At 43.9% G+C, this 19,899-nt stretch overlaps 1 protein-coding gene across 5 annotated transcripts in view; it reads left to right on the forward strand.

The window, feature by feature from the left end:
* Nucleotides 1-2,740: 2,740 nt before the first annotated feature.
* LOC140685401 (junction-mediating and -regulatory protein-like) overlaps nucleotides 2,741-19,899 on the forward strand; it is a 68,529-nt gene continuing 51,370 nt past the window's right edge. For all 5 annotated transcript variants that reach the window (XM_072957582.1, XM_072957579.1, XM_072957583.1 and 2 more), the window contains exons 1-4: nucleotides 2,741-2,946; nucleotides 3,315-3,479; nucleotides 4,834-4,968; nucleotides 7,576-7,819. In XM_072957582.1, coding sequence (XP_072813683.1) covers nucleotides 3,444-3,479; nucleotides 4,834-4,968; nucleotides 7,576-7,677 — 273 coding nt within the window. In that variant the 5' untranslated portion in view covers nucleotides 2,741-2,946; nucleotides 3,315-3,443 and the 3' untranslated portion in view covers nucleotides 7,678-7,819. The remainder of the gene's footprint in view (nucleotides 2,947-3,314; nucleotides 3,480-4,833; nucleotides 4,969-7,575; nucleotides 7,820-19,899) is intronic.

The following is a 19,899-nucleotide window of genomic DNA, read 5'->3' on the forward strand; positions in this document are numbered from 1 at the left end:
GTGCCAATAAATAAGGCATTTTGTAAGCCCCAAATTCATGGTGCTGGTGGAGGCTTTGCTGGCAGAGAATTAAATGCATTACCATTGTAGGTTTAAATTCTAACAAGGATGAACTGTTGCCATCTCTAGAGTGGAAGGGATCCAATAAAGTTAATCTGACAGCAAATGGCTGGCTGGCCTCCTTGAGAGATAATATATCACAGACTCAGGACCAGGCTCTACTGTTGACAAGCTGGGCACTCAGAAAGGAGCAGTGTCTAGATCTGCATTAGGGAGAGGGAGCCTGGTCTGCTGTGCCCACGGCTCTTCCCAGCCATGTTGTCATATCTGTTCATGCTCCAATCGTCCAAACAGGGGACCTCTAAAGGTTAAGGATGCAGTATAGTTCACATTCACAGAGCAAACTAAGCTGTCCAGTTGATTGCTGAGAGTCTTCTATTCAGAGAGTGCTCTTTGGTGGGCACTAACACGAGATAATGGTCTGAATGCTATATATCTGCCCCTAGATATCCATCCACTTGCCTCTTTCCCCAGATTTCCTTGTCTCTGTTTTCTTTTTTTTTTCTTGCTTTACCAAAGCCCCTGACAAAAAGTCATTTGTTACTTCCCAGTAGTCTATACGTATCCATAGTTCAGGCCACTTCTGCCTCCATATAATGTAATATATGAGTTGTTCTGTTTGGAGCTCTTCCCACTGGAAGGATCTCCCTTTAGGGATGCGTTCTTTAGGGCGAGCTCTGAGTGCAGCTGTAGTGTGACAACAGTTCATTTATGGCTGCCATCAATATGCCACCCTAACCCACATGTGAACCAGGCCAGCATTTTTTTTCCTCTTTAATCAGCACAGCTCTTTCTAGCTACCGTCAGATCTGCTGGTTCACATGGCCTGATATTCCAAGAAACTTGCACAACTGCCTGGGCCTCCTGAAGACCTTTTTATTTATCTGGGCATCATTTAAGTCCAACAAGCATTTGGTAGTTTTCTCATAAGGCCCTTTGTAGAAGGGTAGGTAGAATGTTTATAATTATTCTTATGTCATTACAGAGTCCTTCCTCACGGGCACTCACCCTCCATTTTAGCCAATGGTACCCGGGTCTATTCAAATTAAATAAATCCAGAAATTGGGTGCAGGCCCTGGGTTTTGCATTGTGACAGTTGATGTTAGGAATCTGCTCACCATGTATTTACTGGGGAAAAATCTGTGTATAAATAGACCTTCACAGTTCAACCCCTGTTGTTCAAGGGTTCAGAGTATTGACAAAAGACCACTGGAAGGATGAGAGAATGGAAGTTGGATAAGCAAGGGAGTGAAAACAAGCTTTGAATTCTGGTTCAGCCATGACTTCAAGCAAGTTACTTAATTTCTGTGCTTCACTTTATCTGTCTGTAAAATTGGGGGATAACAGAGACTTTATGCAGCTATTCACATGGATTTTTCTCACTGAAAGTGGCTGGTTTCTCTTCATCAACCTTTGCTGCCTCATCCTTTAGGTGCTTTAGGTCAAATTTAGCCTTTATTTCCTATAGGAAGCTTTCTCCATCCTCCCAGGGGTTGAAGTGGCCTCCAATGTCTTTCAGCCACATGTACCTCTCCTACAGTAGCTGTTGTCATACAGAATTGCAATTGTCAGATCACTTATCTATCTGCTCCACTAAGACCAAACACTCTACTGGGGCAGGGATTATGACTGTCCTAGCCCATTTAGCACATATTGGAACAAGTATATAAATTTCATTGAACTCTCTTGTAGATTGTAAGTGTTAAGTGAAGTAATGTGTGTACAGCTCCTCGCAACTTAAGTGCTCAGTGAATAGTAGCTTTAAAACAGCTCCATTATTTTTCACATCTTTATCATAGGGCACAGTTCCTGGCTTGTACACATTTGTATCTCAATAAACACTTGCTGAATGAGAAGTTCAGGACAGACATGATGAGATCCTTAAGTATGTCTGCCAACAATGATTTCAACTGCTGTCAATTTTCCTTTCAGTATCCTAAATGCTGTCCTCTGAAACTCCAGCGTGCATTAAGTTTTTATTTTTTTAGAGGAAGCAATGGCAAAAATAAAGTAAAAATCCAAGAAAATAATCGTAAAATGCCACTGTAGGATGGAGAAAAAGGAGAGGTAGCGGGAAACCACAGAGGTGCTGTGAGGTGAGTAGGGCTTGCGGTGTCTCTCTGTATTTTCTTTCTTCCTTCCTCTGTTTCTTTTTTTTTAACTTTCACTTAATTTTATTTTGTTTCGGAGTTCTACTCAGTTGTCTTCAGACACCTTCCTTTCATATCTTAAAAACTGTATCACAAAGATGTTAGGAGAGAATTCAACAGCCTAGGGGGTCTCAATAAAATAAAGCACATAGTTCATATGATACGGAGTACTTTCTGAACTTAGAAGTTATCCCTCCCGGTGAATGGAGGAAAACTTACACTTGAGGGTCCCTTTGAATAAATGGAGTTCAAAACTTCCCAGTCCCTCCGCCTTTGTTCCTCTTTTCCTGGATTCGGAGGCCGCCTCTACCGCGGGGCGCACCTGCCACTCTCACCGCCGGCCAATCGGCGGCTCCAGCCCGCAGGCGGCTCTGCGGAAGAAAGAAGGGAGGGGCTCGCAGCAGCCAGAGGGCGGGGCGGGGGGTGCTGGGGGCGGGGCCAACGGGCGCGGGCGGCTGCGCGCGCTGCCGCCGCTACCGCGTCACTGGAGTGCGCCAAGTGTCTGTGTTTACGTCCCAGTGGAGCCTAAGTCAGCAGCCGACTGGCGACATTGTGACAATACTGAGGCACAAAGTTTAGGAGACACGACCCTCCTTCAAGCCAGCTCCTGGCTGCCGGGAAGAGGAGGAGGTGGGGCGGGGAGATCGGCCTTGGTACCAGCGTTGGAGACACACACACGGTTCCCGACCACCTGCCTGGTCCCACGGAACCGCGCCTCACCTCCAGAGCCCCGCAGGTGCAGCACCGTGGCCTCGCCCCAGGGGGTGGCTAGCGCGGGCGCCAGGCGCTGCGGCAGCTCGGGGCTTGTAAACAGATACCCTCGCACGTGACCGTGTGAACTACGAGCTCCTGGGGGCGTGTTCTCTTTCCCGCGAGCTGTGCCACAAAGGGTTGGGGGCGGTCGGAGGGCAGAGAGGCGGGCGAGCAAGCAGGCAGAGACCCCCAGCGTTTTAGGATGGCTGAAGGCGCCTGGCGAGAGTGAGCGGTGAGGGGCGGGGGTGCTGTTGGCACGGCATAGACAGCGGCTGAGTCCGTTGGCGGGCAGGGCTGGTGACCCCTTCCCCGGGGCCTGGCTCTGGAGCCACCATGTTTTTGGCGCTCAAGGAGAGACTCCAGTTGGACTGAGTGGCCTGGCGGCTGCATGTGTTCTACAAGCGGAAGAAGCACAAGTTCATCTTCATCATCTCCTGGAATGAGATTGAGGGCAGTTTTGCCATAACCTGCTACAACCGGATGGCCCAGAGGCAGAGGAGCGGCACCAGCGGTCAGGTGGGTGCGGGATGGGGCGCCAAGCCTGGCACACCCATGTCCAACAGGACCTGCAGGCTGTATAGCCCAGCAGGCAGGGGTTGGCCTGAGGCCACTGCCTCAGTGACTCAGGGCAGAAGCCCTGGGCCCAGAGCCTCCCGTCCTGGACGGAGGGTAGCTCTCCATGGAGCATGTGCAGCCTTTGAGGGGACCTGCTGCCCTGAAGTTTGTCTGGAAAAGAGGTGGGAAGTCCTCACTGGATCCTGGTGTGGGCCAAGTCCAGCCCGATCCTGAGCACATCTGCAGGTAGTGATGTGCCGCTGTGGAAGCCCTCTTGGCGCCTATGGAAGCCCAGGTGTCCTCAGTGCGGGTAGTGAGCGCCTGCAGGATGGTCACCTAGATTGAGGTGCTAGAAATGGTGAGGGAGGATGAGGCGGATACGGCATACCTGGGACTCTCGGTCACGAAGCAGTGGACGCCCGCCGTGGAGCTGGAGTCCCCGCCAAGGCGTGAAGCTGGGCTGGGCACTTCTTCCAGGATCTGCGCTCAGTGCACCAGCAGCCAAGCCCCGTGAACTCGCAGCTGGAGCCGTGCTTGCTGGCATTCCTCGAGGAGATCTTGGGCATGTGGACAGTGCTCTTTGGGGGCGTCCCGGAGGTGACTGAGCAGGAGATCGCCACTGTTACTGTTACTGGGAAAAGGGAAATAAGAATTACCTAGTTTCTTAGTCACCCCTCAAAGAAAGAATTTTTAACGAGAGAAAGAAAGTGTGATATAAGTCAGATTTTTATTAGTAAAATAAAAAGGTAGTAAAAAATAGTACATTCCCAAGAATTGGGAGCTGGCCAATCCAAGAGGGGAAAAATGGCGCTGCTCCTTTGATTTTCTGTCTTGTATCCTGGCCTAGGGGCATATTGTGTGTGTGTGTGTGTGTGTGTGTGTGTGTGTGATTGATTGATTGATTGATTAATGGCTCAGGTTCTTTGAGTGAACAAGCTGATTGACAACTCAAGTTCCTTATGCTCTGGTTGACAGCTCAGGTTCCTTGTGCTCTGGCATGCCCATCCCCTTTTGGGCAGGTTTTTACCCATGAAGCACATAGAGAAACCAATGGGAGGGGGCTCAGACTGTAATGTTAATTACATTACAATGAGCATTGATTGAAGTTATGCCGGGTCCTTGTCTTATATGCAGCCGCAGCATTTTGATTTTAACTGGCTTCTTTTGCTGGCCCTCATTTAGAGAAAGTAAAAATTTCTGGAAACCCTAATCCTGAATGCATACATACTGTTATTTCCTGGATTGTTCCTTCCCCCTTCCTCTCCCCCTGCCCAATGCTCATTTCTATCTAACTACCTACCATCACCGAATTCAGGTCTACTTGGGCCACGACCTGGACACCTGTGGCTGGAAGATCCTCTCCCAAGAATTCTTCACGGAAACCCACGACCGGGAGTATTATGAACCCTTAGCGAGCTGCAGCAGAAGGGCCAGGAAGCGCATCCAGGAGGTAAGGACCTAGTCTGGGCTCCAGTCATAGCTTTTAGTTACTCACTGCCAAAGGCTGGAGCCTAGGTCTAGGCTGTGCGCTTCTGGGACACTTGTTTTTCTAGACAAGGGAAAAGGAAAACCTGCTTGTGTATTTTCAATTTTTTGTCCACTAGATGGTGGATCACAGTCCCTTATCATAACAACAGAGTTCTTTCTCACAGGTTTGCTTTTCTCTCACAAAGCCCACACTGGGCTTTACACATGGAAAGTGCAAATTGGAAACCATCCAATAAGTTATTTTTTTCCCCAGGCTTCCCCTTGTAAAGCAGAAAGCTGAAAGGACATTAGAGGAGAAGGTTAGAGAGAGGAGATGAGTAGTGAGGAAATACAAGGTTTAAGGGAGCTAACCTGCACTTCCCAGGAAGCCATGGGTGGGCCCACCACACCTGTCACTCCTGCTTAGGCTCTGGTGACCTTGTTGTCACTGCGCTGCTCCCAGGAGCACAGAGGAGAAGGCCACGGAGCCTCCACCAGGGCAGTGGTGACTGCTCCTACCCAACAGGTCATCCTGGGAAACAACAGCCACTCCAACCTGTGCTCAGAGAGGTGAAAAGACACTAACCACTGTCCCCGGTGTCCGTGAATCACGTGACCATAGTGGGTCATGTGACAGCCTGGGGGCTGAAGTCCACCCCTTAGACCTTCTGGGAAAGCACGAAATTCAGAGGCAAAGGTAGGTGAGTCCTGGATGCTCGTTTCATGTTTGGGACAGCAGGGCTGAGACTGTCCTCAGACCCGCTCCTCAGGGCTTTAAATTTGGGGTCACTCCCCTCTGCTGCCCCTGCTCTGCTGCGGGTGTGCCTTTTTCCTCCCACCGCCTTGAGAAACTACACTTCCTGGGGCAGGGGACAGTTTGCATGAGTTCTGCCTTTGGCCCAGAATTTGGGGCCAAGACCTTAACTGCCCCCACCCAGAACAACAGAAATGCAGATGATGGGGGTTGTGGGGTGGGGGAGGAGTTATTGTGCAGATCGGGCCAGGTATAGTCCAAGTCTCCACACCTTCCACCTCTGAGAAAGGGAGCTAGGGTTGGAGCTGCCTCAGGGAACTACAGTCAGGTTGGTAACTTAATCCCAAATGGGAGTTCAAGATTAAGAAAAAGTTCTTTACACTCTAGTTGCAGTTTTCTGTAAGTTTCAGATTGTTTTAAACTAAATAAAAAAATAATTTGTGGTTTTAAAAGGGAAATTAATCATTCTTACACATGGGTCTAAAAAAAGAGCTTAAAATGTCACTAATATGATGTGTTTTGCGATGATAATGTAACAAATTAAAACCCAGTCATCTAGAGATCACAAATTCATTTATTAAAAATGATCCTGGAATTACATAGCTAGAAGTTTTAAACTTTAAGAAGCCAAAAGGAAAATTCTACATGTTACCAATAATTGCATACCAAATTTGTTTTAAATTGCTATTTAAAACAAAAACTATGGTAGAAATTTCTGTGGTTTATGACACTGGCATTTCATCTCTAGGGTAGATGGGCTTCTTAAGAAAAACATCTTTAAGAGCATTATGGATTAAATGTTCACACGTTGAAATTCGATTCTGCCCCTCCACCCCCTTCCTTTTCCTCCTTATGAGATGCTCAGAGGTACTAAGAGGTGAGGCCTTCGGAAGGTGATTAGGATTAGATGAGGTCGTGAAGGTGGAGCCCTCCTGAATGGGATTAGTGTCCTTATAAGTGTCATCAGTCTGCACCGCTTTCCTTCCGCCCTTCTTTCTGGAATGAGGCCAGACCCAGGCACTGAGTGAGCAAGACTGCGAGTTGAGATTCTGGAGCTGCTGCCACCACCGCAGCATGAGAGCAAGGGAGCACCCGAGGGACCCAGCCCCTGTGCACTGGCCCAGCCGAGACCCGTGCCCTACCTGGGGCCAGCGGGAGCCACGGTATCCCGTCTCCCCATCCCCTCCCCGCCGGCAGCGACAGCTGCACACGTCGGAGCCCGAGCCGGCTGCCGGGGGCCGGGAGGCGGCTACCTACCTCGGGCGGGACTCGTCAGCGGCTCCGCAGTGAGAGGGCGCTGAGAAGGGGCCAGAGCCTCTGTCTCATCCTGGGGCGTGGGGCAAGGGACCCCCAAGGTGGAGGGAGGGGGTCCCAGCCTCAGCGACACCTATGGGAGCCGGAAGCCGGGTCGGCGCCGAGCGGAGCTGTCTGGATCCCCCACCTCGGTGCCATCTCCGCCATCCTCCTGCGTCTATAGCATCTCGACACTGAGTATATGAGCTGGGACCCCAAGTTCGGCCACCACCCCCCAGCCAGGGGTGTGGGCGGGGACACCAATATGAAGTAGTGGCCTGGGCAACGGGATCAGCAGGACCGGTGCCGCCATTCTTTCCTTCTCTCCCCCTCCCCTCTGCCCCCTTGGGGGTTTTATCCCTTAACCAGTCACTGGACCCTGGCTCCTCGGCAGGACTCCGGGAGGAGGTCTTAGGGCCCCACCCCCCACCCCAGCCCCGAGGGCGGCGGGTTTTGGGGGACCTGGAGGGCCGACTGCAGCCTTCGCCCAGAGGGAACTTTATTAAAATCAAAGTACAGAGCATCCCAAACCTGACTGTCCAGGGACAAGTGGACCAGGACCGGCAGAAGACCCAGCCTGAAGAGGCCCAGAAAGAGAAGAGGAGGGAATTGGGGCCGCTGCCTCCTTTGCTCTGTCGGTGTTGAAAAGACCTGAGTGGCTGCCCAGCTTAGCGGCACCAGCCCCGCTTATTCCTCAGTAAGGCGCAGGCCCTGCCGCAGCTGCCGCCTCCATCCCGAGGAGGAAGGGAACCAGCCCACTTTCAGCGCTCTGGCTCTTCTGTAAAGTGTGAGTGGCTCTGGGAAGGGGAGTTGGGGGAAGGGGGAGGGTGCCCGTGCGTCCTGCGGTGTTTTGCCGATGTTTTCCTGGAGTGTTGGGAGCATACAGATGAGCGGGGTGTCTGAGTCCTCACTGCGGGCAGAAGGCATCAGGCAGTCCTGTGTCTTGTAACCTTTTAGTTCTCTGTGCGTGTGATACGCAAGCCTGCAGGTTTCTTTTTGAGGAGTTCTGTCTTTCTGCAGAGTGGACCCTTGCATGTTTCTGGCCATTAATTGGTAAAAGGAAACTGAGGAAGCCAGAGCATATGTGCGCACAGAGGACATCTCTGTGTATGTAGCTTTTCCTGGTACATCGGGTGGGAAACAGCGCTGTAGGTTTTGTTTCTGGGCAACTCCTATTTGGGTTCCCAAATGGAAGCCTCTGACTCTGTGAGGCCCTGAATGTAAAATTTATTTTCTATTCTGCATTCTTCCTTGAGAGTTTTCATTTCAGTACAGGAGCTTTTTACCTTCTCATTTCCTGGGTGCAGTTCCTGCGTATCAGCAGGACGTGGTAACCGAGATCAGTTACTCAGGAAACTTGGGGTTCTTAGGAATCATAACTGATTTGGGGGAGAGCATTTTGTACTTTAACCAGTTTATTAAAAACGTATTTCATTTTTCCTTAGCCAAAATTTGTTTTTTCCCTGAGTTGTATATGTCCTAATCGACAGCAATTTTTAATTGGTGGAATGACTTGTGACTTATTTCAGTTGTCTTCTCTATTAAATGAGGATGATTTTTTTATCCCTTTTTGTTACTTTAAAGGAGAAGCCTACAGAATCTTTGATTTGTATATTAAGTATCCTCTCAGAGTGCAAAATTAAAGAGGAGGAAGATAATGAATATTTTGTATATTTACGTAGACTTTAAGTGTTAGGCATAGGTGGAATTTTACATAACAAAGCAGACAGTACCAAACTGAGGATCGCAGGCCCCCGGAGAGCTGTGTGGGCTTCGTTCTGAAGCCACTGCTGAGAGAGGCTCTGTGGAGTGAATGTAAGCCTGAGTCATCTGTGTCAACTTTTCCATTCAGGACCTTGATCAAACTTATTTAAAACTTCCTCAAACACTTTTTAGCCTGTACTTTTTTCTTCTAAAGTGACAAATTCTACAAGTTTTTTAGCCCTCGTTTTTATTAGTAATTCATTTATTTATCCAAAACCTGTCTCTTTAAAGTTCCAGGACAAGTCCTGAGCGTGTGTTTTGAGAAATGCTAAAATGAGCTGGAGTTCATCTTTTCCTGGTTTTGTAGATTTTCAGTATTCCTCTTTACCATCATTGTTCCTGACTGTTTTTGTCTGTTTTGCAATCACTTTGCCCTCCCCTGGAACTTCTCCAGCTGTTTTATTCTTCTTTATATGCCTTGTTCTTGTTATGCCTTTGTTATTAACCTTAAATTCTGTCTATTTTAAATAGATGCTGACATTAAATTATTGTGTAATGGATGTAATGTTAGATGTGAGATCAAAGACAACTGTTGCTGGACCTGTTATTTTGTGACCATGAGGAAGTCATGTATCCCATGTTTCACAAAGATAGGAAGAGACATCTAGTCCTGCATAGGCTGCTTTTCGGGGGTAGGAAGGGAGGACAAACCAACAAAATAGTTTCAGTGTAAATTATACTCCATCAGAGTTTCTTAGTAAATTTAAGACTTTTATTGCTTTTACTATAGATTGGTTAAAACTCATGTCAGTGCTTTATTGTGTATTTATTTAGGAGCAAAGAAACAACAAATTAATTGGGGGCCCCGCTTTTGAGATGCTTTTACTTATGAATGGCAGAGACAATGATACACAGATTGCACAAAACTGTAGGGAAAGGGAAATGAACCAGTTTTTAATCTATGACCACTATATGCCAGAAAGTTTTTGGTATATTATAGATGTAAGTGTGTTTGTACATTTTTCATTGGGGAAATGTTGATATTGGACTACACAGAACATATTGGAGTGTCTGAGCCAGTGGAAGAAAAGAGCAGCTGGAGATAGTGTTGAAGACTTTTGGAACTGGAGGATGTGGGGAGCAGAGGTAATTAGGAAGATGGTTGATGGGAAATCACAGGGAAGTTGTTGAGTAGCTTAGGGTCAGTTTATGCTTGTGTGGGTATGTGTTTACAGCTCAAAGAATCAGTTGAGAACAATGTTCCTGAAAGGGTAGCTTTAAACCATAGAGAAATTGTATTTTAAACCAAGGCATTATACTTGGATTAGGATTTTGTTTTTCTAGGGAGCCAACATTTTTTACCATGGTCACTGAAGAGCAATACAGATGGAGGAGTGAAAAAGGTGTTTCCAATATATTAGCATGGTGCTAGTGGTTTCTGATACAAAGTAATTCAGAAATGGGGCAGTGGACTTTGTTTTGGACAATAAATTTTCGAGTTGAAGTTGGATACTGATGAAATCTCAAATAATGAGCAATAAAATGAGCAGTAAAATAATGAGCAATAAAATGAGCAGTAAAATAATGAGCAATATGCTGAAAATGTAGAATTGGAAGTCATTATCAAAGTATTAAAGTTTCTCAAGAGTGCTGATGGAGAGCAAAGAGCTGACAAATGGGTATTTTTACTTGGGAGAGGAGAATCTGTTAAAGTTAGCAAAGGTACAGTAAGAACAGAGATGGATGAGACTCTCCCTAAAATAGATATTTCTAAAGTGAGTAAAACTTGAAGTGGAAAAGGGGGAACAGCCAGTCTCAGGACACATGATTTTTTTGAAACTCCTGGCAAGCTTTTTGTAGGGTATGTATGTCTCTTGAGGTTAAGTTCAAAAGAATATGTAGGGTTTCACTGTTAAGGAACTTATACATAAAGGACAGATCTGTTTCACCAAATTCATGTTTTTAAAATTTGCCTTTCATTATCATACTGAGTTTTGTCCCCAACATGATGAAGTGGGGCTAAAATAGCTGGCAAAGAAGGCTGCTTCTCCTGCTGGCAGGTGGTGTGTGTATTTGTGTCCCATACAGTGGACGGGACAGCCCTTTGCTGGCATAGCATTGCTGAAAATGCCTTTAAAAAATCTTTTTATTAAAAAACTAACAAATAAAACCAACTTGACACTTAAAAACTCCTTACATTTTTGAAGCATAAGATGCTGGAAGACTGATTTTTTAAAAATTTAAAACAATTTAAAAATTTTCATTGTGAAGCATGGAATTTACTGTTGATGCCAACAAGGATTGAGGATTGTGAGGTAGGGAATCTCTATAGCCACACTATCTTGTGTTCCTTAGTTTGAATTCACCACCTCCTTTGTAGTCTTGTGTTTCTTAGTTTGAATTCACCACCTCCTTTGTAGCTTCTTTGGCCTTTTCTTAGGAGTGACTGTTCCAATGGCAGAACTTCCAGGTAAGATCTATTTAGATGGGGAGCTAGATGTAAGGTGGTTCTGGAACAGATGCCATATGGGCACCTTCCCTCCTCATCCTCTATCTTCCACAACATTTTTATGCAAGTGAAATCATGGTTTGATGAACTTTAAAGGGCAGTCTTTTTGGGTTAACATAATTTACTAGTAAAGGCAGTGGGAAGGGTGGGACTCTGGTAGTTGGAAATGGTAACGTCATGTGCTTTGCCCTGGCAACTTTGGGATTGATATGAGATGATTAAAAAGACTTAGGAGTGTGCATTTGTGTTTGTGTGCTTGACACCAGATGAGCTAGCAGCCCACACCTAGGCTAGCAGCAGCCCAGTGCGTGTACATTGGAGATGGTACTTGGAGAATTCTTGTGCTGCCTCTGACATCTCGTTGTGTAGGGGAGGGATTGGCAAACTTTTTTTGTTTGTTTGTTTCTTTTTTTTTGGTGATGGACCAGTTAGTAAATATTTAAATTTTGTGGACCACATGGTCCTGTCACGATGATTCAGTTCTGCTCTTGTAGTGCAAATACAGCCACAGACATTCTGTAGGTGAATGAAGGTGACTGTGTTCTAATAAAACCTTATGCATAAAAACTGGAGGCAGGATGGGTTTGGCTTATAGTTTAAGGACCCCTGATGTAGACAACTGCCAAGTCCACCTGCATGCAGTCTGAGAATCCCTCTACTGCAAAGCTGAGATTGGATATTTCAGGTGGCCTCTGTTTTCTAAGTGAGATGTGTTCCTTGGGGGCTTTCTTAAAATGATTCTGCAGAGTCTACTGTTCAAGTTACTTTTGCCTCCATAGTAATGAAAACAATGGACTGAGGAACAGGGGCAATGACATCTATGAAGGGATGCAGCCAAAAAGTAGGGACACTTGCATTTCTTGTTCAAAGATACCATAATATATAAGGTACCACACAGTGATATAATGGCTGTGCATCATGGCCAGAAGTGTCTTTGGAGTATCTGAAGAAACTTCTGGGTACAATTATGAAAGATTCTGAAAATAAGTTGTAAAGCACTTACTTTAGATGTGAAATTAGAAGTGCTTATGGTCTGTTTGAACCAGATGGAAGTATTCGTCTAACTGTAAGAACACTGAGGTTTGATACTTAAGCGTCTTAGAGCCTTGACCTCCTGCAGCGCCCAGCGCAGTGTGCAGAGTCCCGCTCTGCCGTCTGGTCCTGCTACCGGTGGCTGTTGTTTCCTAGGCGCCCCGCACAGCGTGTGCGCTTGCGCGTGCGCGTTAGAGCGCTGCCGCAGCCTGGGGTGACGGCAGCGCGGGGCCAATTATTTCCTAAGTGACTCTATCTCACAAGTGTTGTTTAGAAAGAATAATTCACTTTGGTCAATTTTACATCATAGCTAGCACCACAGCACTTGTTTCATATGTCAACAAATAGCTACATTGGATGATGGTATATTTTTGCCTGGTTTCATAAATCTTATTTATCTTTGGGTTCCCCAGTTTCCCTTAGGGGAAAGGATTACTCTTCCAATAGTGACACTTTTTAGTTCGTGTCAAGCCTGCTTTTACTTTACATAGTATTTCTACACATGTAATAGATACTTCAATTCCTCTTCCTTTAAGAAAGGTGCCTGACAGTTTTATATAAACCGACATTTTTAGTATACCTTTTAGAAAGAAGGTCACTGTAAAGTTACTTTCCCATTCATTAGGAGATGATTCTTTCCTTGCTGTTTTTGAATACTTTCTTTTATTTATTTATTAATTTTTTTGTCTTTTTACGTAATTTGTCATTCTCAGGCTTAAGGATGGGTGGCAATTTAAAAGACACAAGGTGTTCCTCTCATATCTGCAAATATCCCAAATAGAAATGTTCCGTATTGTTGACACATTCAGTGGACCAGGGAAAAGAGTGGAGCATTGGTTTATTTTTCCTTTTTAGTGTAGTTGAATTTTCATTACAAACAGATGAGTAAAGTTGTTTTCAAATAATGAACTCTTGCTGTTCAACCTTTCTCCTTTGAGACTTTTTCCCACTAAGCAGAAAACCAGCCTGTCTTATTCCTTCATGTAGTTTGTAGGTTTTCCTTGCTTTCTCCTGACCCCTCCTGGGCACATTCTCATGCTCCCTTTCATATGTGTTTAGAGTGTATTTCCTTAATCAACATGACATTTCCTGAACACTATGGGATATATATTTTCTAATAATTATACTTTTACCCACAAGTATATTTAAAATTTCCTCCTATTCTACCTTCAGAATTTATGAATTATTTGAGGGAACATCTGTCCTTGATCTGGATACTGAGAGACAGACCAATGTATGACAGTTTTTCTAAAATATTCCCTTAAAAAGTTTTGAGTAACAATTGATTTCTCTAAAATTGTAAGCTGATACAAGTAAATACAAGATCCTATGTTTGTGTTGTGCTATCCTGCAATGCAGGCTTTTGAAAAATAATACAAGTGCACAAGAGTCCTTACTGCTTGAGTATCTTATATTTTGCTTTTCCCCCATCACCTTAGGGACAGCTGGCAGATCAGTCTGGCATGAAGTGTCTGTTGCTTTGCTGTGTGGCCTCTGCCCCCTCTTTTTCCAGCTGAAGGTTGGCTAATGGAGACCTGGGTGGCTTCAGGCAGGAGGCAGCACGTGCTGAGATTGTGTCTGTGGGAACCTGAGTCATGCTTGATGCTTCTTTCTGCATGACGGCTATGAACTTAGGGAGTATTAATGGTGCAGAATATTTTTCTGTCACTTAGCCTTTCCTCTGAGCTGATCACCCTAGGATAATACATTGAATGCATCAATATTTTGGGCCAAATATGAAGTAGCAAGACACATTGCTGGTTTGTTTTTGGAAGAATGTATGTATCTTATGAGGCTTTTAAAATGTCATTTTAGGTTGGTTAAGGGTCTAATAATAGACCTTTGCATGACATCCTCTATGTCTGAGAAGGACTTGCCTCACTAGTAGTAGTGGGTAATTTGCAACAATCTCATGTTTGGAAGCACTATGTGTATCTGGAGCCAGCACCGTGTTGCTAGTTCACTTCTCATTTCCCTCATAAAATATATTCACACTGTGGAGGCAGAAGATTCATTAGTAAGGCAGTGTCATTCTTAGCTATGTGGCCTGGAGTGAGTTACTTACCCTTTTTCGCTATGGGCCTCATCACATGTGGATGGAAAACCATGTCCTTCCCAGGGCTGTTAGGACTAAATGAGATAATATAAAGCACATGCAGAACTCTCCCAGCGCCACGCATAGGACAGTGTGGCCCCGCACTATTAACGTGAGTTAAAGGTCTTTTACAGTGCGACGCAGACAGAAGGCTAAAGTCAGGCTTTATGTTGCCCAACACTTAAACTCAGCCCTGGAGTTTGACAAATAAAACTGAAATAATTCTACAGAGTTTTCAAAAGCATCTGTACTAGTGTGTGATTCATTAACATATTATTTAAAAATCTTAAAAAGTAGAGAAATGACAGAACTACTGTGCTTATTATTTACAGAAAAGAAAGACTAATTTGAACATAATTAGAGTTTGAATTCATCTCCAAAGACCTCCATAGTGCTTAGATCAGAAAGAATGTTTTTGATGAATTCATTGATTAGCTCTGAAAGTGACTTTGGTTTAAATTGTCCGTTTGGAAATATCAGGCTGTAATTGGGTTATCAAGTTTTTTAAACATCCTTTGGTTTAATGCTTTGAAATGAAAAGCTTAAAAAAATACAGGAAGAAGTTTAATAAGTTTAATTTGTATCATTACATCTCAAACTATGATTGATGGAATTTTATTCAGGTGGTTTTGTTGTAACTGAGGTTTGATTTTCTCCTTTTCCTAAAATGATGTGAAGGTGGGGTGGACATTCCCTTTTCATGCTTAATATTTATTAAATACAGGATCCGTTTTCAGAAATAATTTTCCTTTCCTTCCTTAGATTTGGCATAATCATTGTTCAGCTGTCAAATTCAAGAAATAAATGCTTCTTGTTTTTTTTTCCTTTTTTGTATTTGGGAAGTATTTCTATTTTGAGAGCAATATGAATTTGCTTTCATAGTCTGTTTATTTAATAGAGTTCTATATTTAAGACAAGTGTATGAAAAAAATCCAAAGGCAGAAAGAAAAGATTGAGATATGTTTCTTAGTACTTTTCATCTTGCCAACTCTTGTCCTCATTCCCTGACTGCTTTTTTTTTTAACATTTTTCATTTTTTATTGATTTATAATCATTTTACAATGTTGTGTCAAATTCCAGTGTAGGGCACACTTTTTCAGTTATACATGAACATATATACGTTCATTGTCACATTTTTTTCTCTGTGAGTTACCATAAGATATTGTATATATTTCCCTGTGCTACACAGCATAATCTTGTTTATCTATTCTACAATTTTGAAATCCCATCTATCCCTTCCCACCCTCCACCCCTTTGACCACCACAAGTTTGTATTCTATGTCTATGAGTCTATTTCTGTTCTGTATTTATACTTTGTTTGTTTTTTAGGATACCACATATGAGAGATCTCATATGGTATTTTTCTTTCTCTTTCTGGCTTACTCTCGGACTGCTTTTAAGGCACATTTGCTTTAGATTTTGGTGTAAATGCAGAAGTTAAATTAGCTTATGTATTAGTGCATCTCTAAGTAGTTAATTTAATGAATATTCTAGTTGTTTAAGCAAATTCAATATTTTAAATATTTTTGCTTGTTGGTAACGATTGCAATCATGCTTCTGGAGTTACACTTCTTTCCATTTTAGAGATTTTCAGAACTTTGCAGTCATGGATGTGTTACTGGACTGAAGGGAGAAGAGCAGAGTCTGTCTAGTGGGTTTAATGTCCTCCTGTGTAGTTACCATGTGTGTAACACCAGAAGGCTACATAAATATATATGTGGGATGTCAGTTTTAATTTGTTTGATTGGTGGTCTCTTTAGTGACTACTGTGTGAATTTGATAATGTGCCCTTTGGACTGATGCTGCAACATGCAGAGAACATTTTTCTACCTGTCTACAGGTAGACTTCTTTTCATTAGAGAAATATTACTAATTTAACTTACTAGATGAGAAATTTAGAGCAGGAAACAAAAATTTTCAGAGTGTTTGTGAAGGCCATGTAGTGGGAGAGGGGAAGTGCAGAGGTGGGGAGAGACACGCAGGGCACAGGAGGGAGGGAAGAGGCAGACACGGAGAGAAGGGCTTGGGAAGGTCTGAGGTCAGCCTTAGTCTGAGTTCACAGCTGTCATTTCTTTGGGCTGTGGCCCTGGGGCATTACCACTTGTTATCTACCGCTCTTTGAAATGTTGATTAGATGCTTGATTCTAGTTCCTGCTTTTCAGCATCTGGATTGTTTAAACCACTGAAGTTGTGCTGGGCATGGGTTAGTCAGGGTACCCAGGCAGGGAGATTCTACAGCAGCTGCTATTGGAGAGGGGTGGACCAATGGTTTTTGACTACATTGGAGTTTCTATTTTGTTTTGTTTTGCTGTTTTCTTTCCTCATTGGCCACTTTTCCCTAGCCTTGCCTAAGAAGGATACTTGTAGTTCTGTGCCTGTGACATAGTATTTGAGAGGCAAGCCTTGGAGTTGACAGACCCAGCTTTCTCCAGCTGTGCTGCTTTGTGACCTTGGGCAGGTTATTTATTCTCTGTGTGAACCTGTAAACCTGGGACCATAAGAATACTACCTACCTCTGTCACAGGGCAGCTAAGAGGATTGAGATAATATATCACAGTGTCTGCTCAGAGTTAGTGCCCAGTAAATGTTAGCTGTTGCAATAACGTTGAATAGTACAATAGTCTTCTTATTTCTGTGTGTGTGCTTGCTGGGTGTTTTGTTGTTGTTGTTTGTTTGTTTTTTGTTTTTTGAATGCTGAATACATTTGTGGCCTTAGTTTCTGAATAGGTGAACTGTTTTGAAAACTGCCTTTATTCAGCAGCAGACATTTACTGAGCACCTACTGTGACAGGGATTGACATAAGTGAACAGGACATAAAGCCCCCTGGAAACTTACATTCTGCTTGGGGGAGACAAAATACATAAAGCAAAGTAGATGACCCATCACTTATCTTATGAATTTTGGTGTTTGACTCCATATGTCTAAGCTTCCACTACCAACCATTAGTCTTCACCTTCAGCTCTTTTGATTTCATTCCTGTAGTTGTGCCTGAGAGTGTTTGTGACAGGAGCGTCCTAAAAGCACAGAGCTAGTCTCATCTCCAGCTACTGTTCAGTCTGAATTCTAAGGCACATATCACTCCTCATCATTTCCCTGAGTTGCTGCTTGCATTGGCTATCACAAAGTTTACATTTCAGTCCCCACACTTCTGTTTCTTGTTGTTTTCAGATGTGTTGCTCCTCCTCAGTTTATTACAATTTGCTCATGCATTTTCTTTCCTAAGAGAGGATACTAGAAACCCTTTTTAAGAAGTATTCCCTGACTAATCTAACTGTATACTTGTTGCCAAAAGATTGGCCCCCGGTCCCTGACAAGCCAAAGAATTCAGAGACTGGATCTTGGAGCTTAGAAGAAAAGAGGCAGCTTTATAGCTTTGTCAGGCAAAGGGGATTCACAGCATGCTAGTGCCTTCCAAACTGTGTACCCACCTTGGGGATGGAGTGGGTGGGGGTGGTTCTAGAGCCATAGCTCAAACAATAAAGCATTGATAACCATCAACACAATCATTTTCTCATCAGAAAACTCAGAATGGTGTTATGATGCTTCCGGTGATCAGTTCTATGGAGGGTAGTGGTTAGATCACTTTATTTCAAAGTGTGGTCTTCTTGGTAATTCAGGGTATTTTATAAGGTGACAGTCCTGTGACTGGACCTTCTTCTTGGAGAAGGACTCAGAGACCCAGCATGATGATGACTTTCAATGACTGGAATAAAGTAGAAACAGTAGGATCAATAGCTTCGGTTTCAACAACAGGCCTGGAACCGTGAGTAGCAACCGGTCAGTCAGGTCAGTTGACCGTTTTAAGGGTGAGCATAAGAATAAGCAATCTGTTAGCCTAAGTGCGGCCATTTTTTAATCCTCCTTCATACTTCTGCTCATTTGTGTTTCTCACCCTCTGTGTGTTGTTAACTGAGATACTTAACTTATTCTGTGTCTTTAAAAAAACCTTTTATTTGTGTGTGTGTGTCTCTTCAATTGAGTTGTAAGCCTTCTTAGGTCAGGGACTACCTTTCTATTCTGAGCCTTAGCTTCCCCATTTGAAACAAGGTAATGTTAGAGCAGGCAGATAGCTAGATATAAGCAGAGAAAGGGGAACACAGACCAAATGGCAGCAATTGGGCAGAAAGGAGGGGCACAAGCCAAATGCAGGAAACCACATATCATGTAAGCACCAGAGGTCCATTGGCAGAGAAAGATAAGCAGGAATCTTTGAGCTCATTTGGGGGTGATCAGTGGCCTGGAGACAAATAAAGAAAGGTGAGAAAAGGCAGGAATTTCCAGTGTCTGAATGAAACTTTTTCTCATTATGCCCTCATTTCATTAATATTACCCTTGCAGATTAGAAGTATCCATCATGCACTGATGCCACACTTCTGATCCAGTCTAAATAAGGACAGAAATCCCTTTTCTCTTTGGGAATGTGGATTTGGGATGATAATCAGGGAATCTGACCCCAAACCGTTCCTTCCCGAATGAATAATCCACCCATTCTCTTTTACACCCTATGTAATCAACTTGCCAGAGAAACACAGGGCAGCTGCTCATCTGAGCCTGCTAACTCTCCCCTTGAGAGTGTACAATCCATCCCTTAATAAGTTCTCACTTAACCTTTATTAACCACTACATCTTATCTCAGAATTCTTTCTGCAATGGGACAAGAACCTGGTACACTGGTTACATCCACCGACGATATTAATACCTACCTCACAGGGATGTTGTGAGACTTCAGAGAGGTAATGTGTGGAAAAGGTCTTGAGCCAAATCCTTAATAAATGTGGTTTTTTTTTCTTTGAATCACTCTAGTTCCTAAAGTTGGTACTGGGCATACATACAGTCAGTGCTTAAAAAATACTTGTTAATTTATCCTGAATTGAGGTTGGGAGTCTTTTAATTTAAATTCCTCTTGTGTGGATAATTTTATTTTTTTATTTTCAGATAAAAATCAGAATATTACATTTCAAGTGTCAGATGAAAAAGGCTGAGGCATTAATAAGTGACAACAGAACAGTGACTAGAGCAGGGACTGAAGCCCCGTTGTGTGGGTTAAGTATGGGCTGCCACACTTGTTGGTTATGTGACTCTTGGCAAATTGTTTAATTTTCTTGGCCTTAGTTTCTTTATTTGTTGAGCTGGGGAAATAACAACTATTTCATGGACACTATGTTGTTAGGTGAAGTGAGATAACCACTGAGCAGCGTAGCACGCTGCCCGCATGCAGCAGTGGCCGCAGGGGTCATTTGGCAACATCTGCAGATGTTTCTGATGGTCGCAAGTAGGGGAGAGTTGTGTGTGAGGGTGCTGCTGGTTTCTAGTTGGTAGGGGTCAGGTGTAAACCTTGTACAGGACAGCACCCCATGATGAAGTATGATCTGGTCCAAAAGGTCAATGATACCAAGTTTGGGAAACCTTGCTCCATCATTAAATTCTCTGTTTCTCATTTGATTACTTCCTTTGTAGTATAAGGTACTTTACCAGTTAGATTTTGTATAAATACTGATTATTGTTAAAGATAAAGCTTAGACATGG

Source organism: Vicugna pacos, unplaced genomic scaffold (assembly GCF_048564905.1).
Source record: "Vicugna pacos unplaced genomic scaffold, VicPac4 scaffold_20, whole genome shotgun sequence".
NCBI lineage: Eukaryota > Metazoa > Chordata > Mammalia > Artiodactyla > Camelidae > Vicugna > Vicugna pacos.